Genomic DNA, 10,448 nt, shown 5'->3' on the forward strand with positions numbered 1-10,448 from the left:
GAAGATAACGTTAAAAAAAAGAAGAGATTAAGACAAGCAACTGCGTAGATATCATATCATATAGACATATGTAGGATACCAAATGGCGACTTTCGATTGATTGTCTACTCTTTTTATATCTATTTTATTCTTCCATACAGCGTTTTTCTGATACTATGTTTCAAGCACATTTTTTTCGGGATTGACCGCTTAAGATTGAATAAATCACTATAAACGTGAATATTCGCATATCCGCCATTTTTACTCCTTTTCCCCACTCCTTTACTCTTTTCCCACTCCGCCACTGAGCTGAGAAGATTATGATTGTTATAGTTGTTATAGGTTATAGCTTCTAAGTTTTCTATTGAAAATCTTGTAGCTTCGTATTTATGTGTTTCCGCACTTTGAAATTTTACCATAAGACTAAGAGACGAAAAGAAGGATATAAAAAACTGAACTATTATATATTAACGAAGGCAAAAAAATTTATAAAATATCTTGTTGCGTTGCGATAAACTGTATCAATAAATCGGAAAAATATATTCGATTATTTAAATTTCCTGCGAATAATATTCGTCGACAACTTACTGTATTGCTGTAAAATAAATACATGACTTGTAAATAAATATCACTACACTTTCTCGCAGATGAGAAATTTCAATCCTTTTCTTCAAATTGACAAACATATTTAGCACTTTATCTAGAAATAACCTGAACATCAGATGTTCTTCAGGTCCTGCACTAATATTACGATAGATATCAACTGATTTTGAGAGCAAAAATGGAATGAAAGGAGTTATAAAATTTCAAGCAGCAAATACAAATCATGACCTGAAATGATCATAATTCATCACAGCTCCGTGATGGAATAGCGACAGAGTAAGTGAAAAAAGGAATAAAACTGGTGAACGCAAACATCTACATTTCTAGTATTCTAATTTGATCTTATGCTTCCGGCATACCAGCGCGATGTTCATCGCGCGCGACATGCGATATCTAATGAGTGTACACCGATGTTTTCATTCTATACTTTCATTGGATATTGCGTGTCGTTACATGTAGTGCGGTATGCGGTACGCGGTACAGAAACTAGATAATTATAAGAATCGTGCAAGCCGTGCTGCTTGCTTCTTTTCCTTTCTATTAAGTGTAGCGCGGTAGGCGGCATGGGATAGTAATAACCTTTGATATGAACTTTTTTAATATATTATCTTATTTCTATGCACATTTCATCAATATTATTTTTTTCAACGGATTTATTTAACAATTGCATTTAATTCTATTAAAAAGTGCTTAGTAACGTGAATTTGTCACTGGTCAGTACAGTGTACCGCGCTACATATAATTGTACCTTAAGGGTGATGTCCCATGTAGCAAAATGTACGTAAGATTCGTCATTCACAGAATCAATTATCTATTAGATCTGTTTGCAAATTTCGCAAGAAGATCTAAGAGAATGATTTAAGGCTTCTTTAAATTTATCTTCAGATACTCTACGAATTATTTCATTGTTACTGAGCATTTAAAGACAAATTTAAGGAAGTAAGTACAAGCTCTGACTATGAATACGGGCATTAGGCTATGTTCCAAAACTTCTTCAAGGAAAATTTTATTCGAAATATATAATATACATAACGTATACTGTAGTATATAGAGTAAATTCTTCGGAGAAGAAATTTTGGAACGTAGTTTTTAGGCCGTAGGTTTTATTCATAGTCAGATCTTATGTTCAAGACCATCTTAAGTATGGTCTTAAGAAGTCACGAACCAATCAGAGAGCTACATTAGCGTCTTAAGACATTACTTAAGACGGTCTTGAAATAAGAATAGGCTATGAATATCGGCCTTAAAAAAGGATATTCCTCCAGGACAAATTCTTAAAATCTTGGTTGGTATTACTATTGTTACTAGCGCGAGTAACTTCAAGCATTTCAGATTTCGTATTCGAGTCAACACATCAAGACATTTCTTTCGCACAGGTCATGCGTAGCAAAATGGCCGCCTGACTCGAGTGAGTGAGTGAGTGAGTGACGTTTCTCGCAAGGTGTTTGCGTCTGCGATCGCGCCGCGCAGTCTTCGCGCATGAATATTCGCGCGTGCAAACGTGTACTACTTTCGCAACGTGTCACACGTTCATCTGCCTCACCCGCGCGGAAAGTGGTCGTTTGTGCGACCGCAAGTGAATGCGGCTGCATTCCGCCTGCACTGCTCGTCTCGCCGCAAACGGATTTAGGTGCGTATTAATCGCATTTGCGTATTGGTACGTTCTCGTGGTGTATGGGTCGTCAACGTGCAACACTGGAACATGCGTCGTCGATCCGCACCGGTGATCTGTGATTTACGATTTCCACACGTCCTAAGGGCCGAGCTTGCGCGCGCGTGCACACGCACACACACACACACACACACACACACACACACACACACACACACACACACACCACGCACACATGCGCGCGCGCGCACACACACGGATGCATGCACGGCAGGGAGAGTTTGGTTATATTCCGGACATGATTTTTTTCTCCGTCACTTTCAGTGGGCGGTATTTAAATGACAGAACTGGACCGACGCGACATACCGTCGACTGATTTAAAGCCCACGTCTGTTTTCTCAATTAGAACGGTTGCTTTTCTAATCATGCACGTTGAGTTCTGATCTGTCGTGAAGAAAATGTCGAAAAAATGTTATGTGAATACATCCTTTTGTTTTATTTCTTTTATATCGCCATTTAATTTGTTTCTTTAGTATTATCGAATTAATGTATTATCGAAAATATTTTCTTTTTTAATAATTTTGACTAAAATGATGTTTAGAAGTATATAAGATATTGCATATGTTAACAGCAGAAATTGATAAGAAATTTTATAATTTATCTGTAGAGAATTGTGGAGATTTCAACATATTGAGCTAAACATACAAACCGTCTGCTTCACAACTAAAAATTTTCTCATATATATTTATTATTTATATATAAATAAGTTTCTTTAAATTTTTGTAACAAATCAGATCAATTTTTCATATTTAGTCTTATTAGAATGTTCTAAGAATAGAATTCTTATTTTATAATAATTAAAGAATAGAAGATATTCTTTAATTATTATAAAATAAGAAATTTACACATAATTTCTTAACTTAGTTATTTTTACTGCATTCAGAATAAGTTTCTTTATATAATTATCATAAGAAATTGTAAATGGAATACGGAATATAATTTTTGAATTATTTCATATCAATATTTTCCAATTTATGTTAATTTACGTTAATATGTTAATTAAATTTAAATTATTCTTCTGATATTTTTTAAAGAATTAAAGAGGCAGAGGATCAGTGTGCATTTATTTATATTTAATTTAATTTAAATTATATCATGTATTTACAGAGAGAGCTTATAAAAATAAAGAAAAGGAAGTTAATCTTGCTAGTTTGTGCTTATTATATCGACTCCCGAGAAGATTTCCTTATAATTTCATGTTATATTTGGGCCAAAACGTTCCACATTTCTACTCTGACATTACGTTGACCTGGTTCAATTCGTATGGAGAGGAGGATCAAATGGGATGACCGAGTGATTAATGCGCCTGGGCCAGGCAAACTGGCCCCGGTTGCTCAGGCTCATGTGAACTCGGGCAATTAGCAATTGGCTAATTATATGGTTAACGGGCGATGAATAACACAGTTGCACGAGCGCGCGGCGCTTAATTGCGCGCCACAAATGGAAAGACTCTTCCTTCCCGTGCATTTTTTCCACGTTCCTATACCAAATCACAGCCGAAACACGAACGATTTGCTTCCTGTGCTTCTTATCTAAATTCAATCTGAGAAGGATATCTCGGAAATGTAGGTTTCTAAAAACAACTTTTTAACAACTTGGTCGTTACGTGAAAGAACAATTTTATAAAGACGATCATGTTGTATCTTCTGAGTATGCGACTCATGTATTATTAATAATCTGTCAATATATGTATGTATACGCTCTTTTAAAAATATTCACAATGTTGAATCTACTATTTATTTACTATTTGTCATTCTAGTCTTTTTACAATTACACAAGCTTTAATGTGTGTAATCCATAGTTATTTATTATTTTTGGATTTCTTCAAAGATAGATTTAGCATAATGCTTAAAATATTTAGAATAAATTTAGACATTAAGATAAAAAATTATCCTAAGTTTGTAGCTGATGATACTTTTTGTTTTTGTTTTAGAGGAGCAATATTTTCGGAAGATGGATACTCGGTGCAAAGCATAGGTATGCTTCCAAGATATTTCATCTTAAATTAATCCTTTTATTGCACCGTGAATTGATCGTCTTTGAGAGATAATGCAAAGAAATTAATCCGTTATATTACAAACAGCGAACAGCAGAAATTTCGGTATTAGCAATGCCATTCTATTTAACGCCTACACTTTATATCAAAGCAAAACGTTAGCGCGCTAATGAGAGATTCGAGAAACGAGAAACAAATGTTGCTTTTTGTATTGACTTCAATTCTCCCTTTATACGAGAGTCAAGTACCGGGTGTTTGATCCCGCTATTCAGTAGTAGCGTTTCTATTCGCATTTCACGCATTCCACGATATGATCTACGTCGACACTTGACGTCGTTCTGGACAACTCGTCTTCAATTGCGTCGACGTTGCTAAGAGACGGGATATAAATGAAACCTGTGTGTGTGTGTGTGTGTGTGTGTGTGCTTGCGCGTGCGTGCATGCGTGTGTGTGTGTGTGTGTGTGTGTGTGTGTGTGTGTGTAAATAGAAGATTTGAGAAATATAAAGGTAAATTAAAGGAGAAATAATAGATAAGAACGAGAAATAGAGCGATTTATGATCTGAATGTTATTCTTTTTAGAAGAAAGATATGTAAATCTTAAACACATGATAATCTGTTATTTATTTAATTTTATATATTATCTATTTTTAGATCGGTTAATAACGTAATGTTTATTTTATTATTACATAATGAGATAGTTAACTTTGAGAAGTAATTAATTCAAAGATAGGAGACAATAAAATGTTTTGTGGCTAAAAGGACAAATGAATTTATTTAAAATTACAATACTTTAGGAATTCGTGCCCGATGATATATGTCGTATTGTAATTATAGAAAAGAAATTAATGAAAAAACGGATCTCCGCAGTCTCATTTGCACATCAGTGAGCTATCCGGGCTGTCAACGCGGTCAGACACGCAAGGTGCCCCTTGCGGCTCGTGTTTCGACACAAAAGTTTCCATCGCGCTTCGCGTGTTCGGAAGTTCTCGCAAGCCGGGAAGAAAGCATTCCCGCGCGAGAGGAAGAGAGGTTTGTCCCTCGGAGAGTCATGTGCGAGACAACGTCAGATGGAAAACGGTGGTGGGTCACGGTACAGTAACGTGTACTGTTAAAGAGCACGCAACAACGAGCGTATTCGCGGGCGCGAATCTGTTGCACGCACCCGTTTACCTCTGTGTCGCCGGTTTCCTGTCCCTCCCTCTACATCTTTTGCATTTATGCCCTTTTATATGCTCTCTCGCGAGATATTAATAGGATGCGTGCCGACCAGGCACGCATGCGACCGGGCACGAGCCTCGTATAACACACCTTTCGCGAAATTAGCAATCGTAGATCTTGTCTCATAAACGATCTTTAGTCATGTATTCTCAGTTCAGTATATAATATACTTAACAAACAGAAAAATTCTTTCCGATGATAGGGATTGTATCCATTTGAGATCTTCAAGTAGATTTTTCAAAAGTTCTCGCAAATTGATTAACAAGAAAAGTCTATTGATATACATTTTAGATTTTTATACAAGTTTTAATTACTATATGTTGTAAATATCAAGGAAAGTATAATAAATCCTCTCTCTCTCTCTCTCTCTCTCTCTCTCTCTCTCTCTCTCTCTTTCTCTCTCTGGGAAAATATTTTTTATCATAAAAATTTTCTAAATATGAATATTAGTACGTATATTTTTTCGTAGTGCTATTCACACGAGAAGATCTTTTTCGTCCTATTTATTAGAAGTTACGAGACTCACTGTTATTTAAGTTATTGTTTCATCCTTGAAAGCTCACGGTTGTATTCACACGGACTACAATCGCATCATAGAAATATCTTTTTTCGTCGATAGATGAGGCTTTCCACATGCAAATGAACGTTGCTCCTGATGAAATGTGCGCGACATAGACTGTGGTTTGCGGCTCGCATAAGGCACTCCGATAGTGAATCGATGAGCTACAGTTTCTGAAAAACATTGATGTAAATAGAAAAATTGCCGAGTCGGTCTTGAAATCTGCACATGAACCACATAATTATTGCGACTGATTGAAATTAACATAAGCTCTGCATCATGCTGTTATTTCCCTTGAGTATTCCGAGATATTTTATATGTATGTACATTGAGTATCGTTGTCATTAAGTAACGAGGCTTCTTCAAATTTCTTTTCCTTCGTTCTCTTCGCAGATAGCGTGCGAGAATATTTATCTTCCAGAATATTTGTCTTGATTTGCGTTTCTCTAATAAACGTGAAAAGATAGAACTTCAACTACTTTACTAGCACGAGGTACAAAGTAATATATTAATATATTATATCAAATATATCTAAAATAAAAAGATATATCATTTTCTAAAAATAATAAACGATCTATATATTTACATGACATCATTCAAGTACCTATGCAAGTCCATAAATCGTATTAATAATTTACTGCGTAAAACATTATTATAAAAGCAGAATTTTCGTTTATAATAAAACAATTGTTCTCTATTAATCGAGAATATTTTTTATTTCGCGATAATTCTTATTGATGATATATTTTATTTATTAAATTTTTACGCAGAGTTTCAGGAGATACGCATTTTCTCTGAATCATAGATATTGAAGGCATAAATAGTTTGAGTCATAAACGATTGTAAATATATAGTACATAACTCTTTTAAGTATCTCATTGCACGCGATAGAACAGTTTTGTGTAGTGCTCTTTTTACATGTTACACATCGGTAAAAATTAACATCGCGTGCAGCCGATAATAAATTTCATTAGCCTGAAATCTATGCGTGCAGTTGGGTTACCTGACAAGCGCGATGGAACGTGTATTACATGTACGCACCTCGCATCCAGATTTGATATTGATATTCAAGGCGTTTCGCGCCTGTCGGGCACGATACTGCCTTTTTTCTTTTTGGCTGCACGAAATTTTATTTTAACATAGAGAGAAGAGAAAAGGTAGTTCTATTTTATATATTTGACCCATAAAATCCTTTAACTTTTATGTCTTATCGTAGTTTTTACGTGCTTGTTTTAAAGTGCGACACGAATTATATAGTTTATCGCAAACTCGGTATTATTATATACATATATATTTTTGATAATAAACGATTTCGATCTAACATTTTCTTTTCTGCATGTTGTGTGTTTTTGACGATGTTAATCATTTATCTGTTTTTCGAAATATCGGCGGAAAAGCACATGACAGAAATGCAACTATTTGAACTTACGTAACAAAGCGATTTACGTATCGTGTTTCGTTGCAACTATACCTTTTTACGTGACATAACTCGCTCGTTTCTCTCTCTTTTCTATCTTGCAGACGCCCGACCAAGGATAGATTCAGTATTTGAATTATTCAATATTTGTTGATGCGATGGATTTGTTTTTCTTGTTACCGCATTTGATAATATGGATAGCATTGGGAAATCGTTGCCGGAAAGCTGAGTATTTCCCTTAAAAGCTATTTTCCTGCAGTGTTACGAAGCGCTTTCTACGTACGTTTCATTTATCTCAATCGGCAGGAATATTTTCGCACGTCTTTCGCATCGTTTCGACAGATTGATTTTATCCGATGCTTCTGTTACTGAAATATAATAAAACGTATTCGAATACTTCAGAAATGATTTATGATTTCTTGAAGCAGAAATTTTTCTATCAGAAATGTATCTATTTCGTGTGGAAATTGTATGTCGCTTAGTCAGGTTCGGGATAATTATAGACCTATTCTACCACGCTTATTCGTGTTACAATCGTCGCGAAAAAATACACGGCTGGTGTGTGACTCACCTATCACATACGTTCCATGTATGGTTGTGCAGCGCATCGTAATACGGCGGATGAGCATCGCGATAGTGTATGCGCCTTGAAACAATAGGCACTTAGATTAACTACTGTACATTAAAACTCAACACGCGGTTTACCGGATACGTATATACTAGTTGAATATGCATTGGACTCAATTCGCCTAATGAGTTTTATTAATTATCGCTTTCATGTATTACGTCGCGCCCGGGATAATTGAGTTGTCTTCGCTGTAAACATTGTCGATCGATCGCTTTGCACCTCGCTCATGTTTTTATGGGATTCTCCGTTCCGTCGTAGAATTCTCCATGTAGAATCGGCTTTTCTTGCCAAGGGTACTTCACTCGTAGTTTCTCGAGTTGACAATCCTCGGGTAAGAGTTGAGAAGATCTATTGAATACGTGACTGTTTAACAATCTAATTTAATGTTCGATATAGGAGAAAATAGGAGATGTTTGTCTATTAATCCTAAAATATACAGTCCATAAGAAGGTATAAAACAAAATCGATTGTATATAGATTATTGTACGCATTTCAAAATATTTAAAAATATTTAAAATTTTTTATAATTTTTAAACGAAGAGAGCTAGAATCTACAATACATACTTTGTTATAAACTATCATTTTCGCATTCTTATTATATCGCTTGCATTACTTTTACACGAGTTATGAATGTACTTACGGATAGAACATCACTAAAGCATCTTATTTAATGAGGCAAGCTGATAAATGATGCCTGAAGTTCATGAATGCTCTTCATTCATCTTCATAGGTTGATAGAGCCTACTGTGTAGTAGCTGCCATGCCAACGTACCATAATGCGGGTGGCGGATACCCGAATGTGTCAGCGCCAGCGAGGCAAGCGAAGCTCGACGGCAATCAAAATCATCACACTATCCCTTCAAACGTAACATCTCATCCTCTCATACAAAACAACACACAGCAGCAACAGCAGCAGCAACAGCAGCAGCAGCAGCAGCAGCAGCAGCAACAACAACAACAACAACAACAACAACAACAACAACAACAACAACAACAACACAGTGTTCCTTCCAACCTGACTACAGGTAGCATTCCGTCCCATCCAGTGTCGCCGACGATGACGACGCATTCGAGTGTCACCACGTCGAATATCACGACACACATGAACACCACGTCTTCGCCGGTAATTCTCACCTCAAATGTCATTAATCCGGGCGCCAACACTACCGCGTTGCCAGCTAATACACGACATGAAGTGAAACTGAACGCTATGCCGTATGTATCATTATTGACTTAGTTTATATCTGCTAATATAACAATGATCTAAAACGAGAAATATATATTGAGATATGCGACAAAATCGATGCAGAAGCATAGTTAAAAAACTACGTACATACTTTATCTGTTCGAAATTGTTTTTTCTATACAGATGGTTTCATGGGAAGATATCGAGGGAAACGGCAGAAAGATTGTTGCGACCACGAGAAGATGGCTTGTTTCTAGTTCGAGAGTCGACAAATTTCCCTGGGGATTACACACTTTGTGTGTGCTACCAGGGACGTGTGCAGCACTACAGGGTGAAATATAAAAACAACCAATTAACGATCGATGATGAGGAATTCTTCGAAAATCTGGCGCTCTTGGTCGAGCATTACGAACAAGACGCGGATGGTTTGTGTACGCAGCTAATGAAATCTTTGCCGAAACAGGGCAAGCAAGATTTTTGTGTGGATCCAAAGGCATTTGTAGAAGCCGGTTGGGTGATTCAGACTCATGAGTTAGAGTTAAGGGAGTGTATTGGAAAGGGGGAATTTGGGGATGTACTGCTAGGCGTTTATCGAGGGGAAAGGGTCGCGGTAAAAATGCTGAAGGATAACAGTGAAGCGGCACAGAGATTTTTAGCCGAGGCGAGCCTAATGACCTCGTTGATTCATGATAATCTGGTTAAATTACTCGGTCTTGTTTTTAATAATCAACACATGTACCTGGTTACGGAATATATGAGCAAAGGATCCCTGGTGGATTATTTGCGGTCGAGAGGAAGATTACATGTTTCAAAAAAGGATCAGATTAATTTTGCATAGTACGTAAACAGAAACAAAATTCGTTTGCCAACTATAAAATACCTGTATATTAATTGTATTATTTGATATATTGTAGCGATACGTGTGCCGGTATGGCGTATCTGGAATCCAGACATGTTGTGCATCGAGATTTAGCGGCGAGAAATGTTCTCGTAGCAGAGGATAATTCCGCCAAGGTGTCCGATTTCGGCCTGGCGCGGGATGAAAACTTTTCTCTTGACGGTGGAAAACTACCGATCAAATGGACTGCACCAGAGGCTCTAAAACAAAACGTAAATATATTATAACTTTATAGGCGAATAAAAAAAAAAAATATATATATATATATCAGTCTATGTTCACGATTATAA

The 10,448-nt window shown here is 36.3% G+C and overlaps 1 protein-coding gene across 2 annotated transcripts in view; it reads left to right on the forward strand.

Moving 5' to 3' along the window:
* Positions 1-1,979: 1,979 nt before the first annotated feature.
* LOC108684259 (tyrosine-protein kinase CSK-like) overlaps positions 1,980-10,448 on the forward strand; it is a 9,348-nt gene continuing 879 nt past the window's right edge. For both annotated transcript variants that reach the window (XM_018188490.1, XM_018188491.1), the window contains exons 1-5: positions 1,980-2,212; positions 4,188-4,231; positions 8,805-9,289; positions 9,444-10,097; positions 10,175-10,370. In XM_018188490.1, coding sequence (XP_018043979.1) covers positions 8,835-9,289; positions 9,444-10,097; positions 10,175-10,370 — 1,305 coding nt within the window. In that variant the 5' untranslated portion in view covers positions 1,980-2,212; positions 4,188-4,231; positions 8,805-8,834. The remainder of the gene's footprint in view (positions 2,213-4,187; positions 4,232-8,804; positions 9,290-9,443; positions 10,098-10,174; positions 10,371-10,448) is intronic.

Source organism: Atta colombica, unplaced genomic scaffold, assembly GCF_001594045.1.
Source record: "Atta colombica isolate Treedump-2 unplaced genomic scaffold, Acol1.0 scaffold13, whole genome shotgun sequence".
Taxonomy (NCBI): Eukaryota; Metazoa; Arthropoda; class Insecta; order Hymenoptera; family Formicidae; genus Atta; species Atta colombica.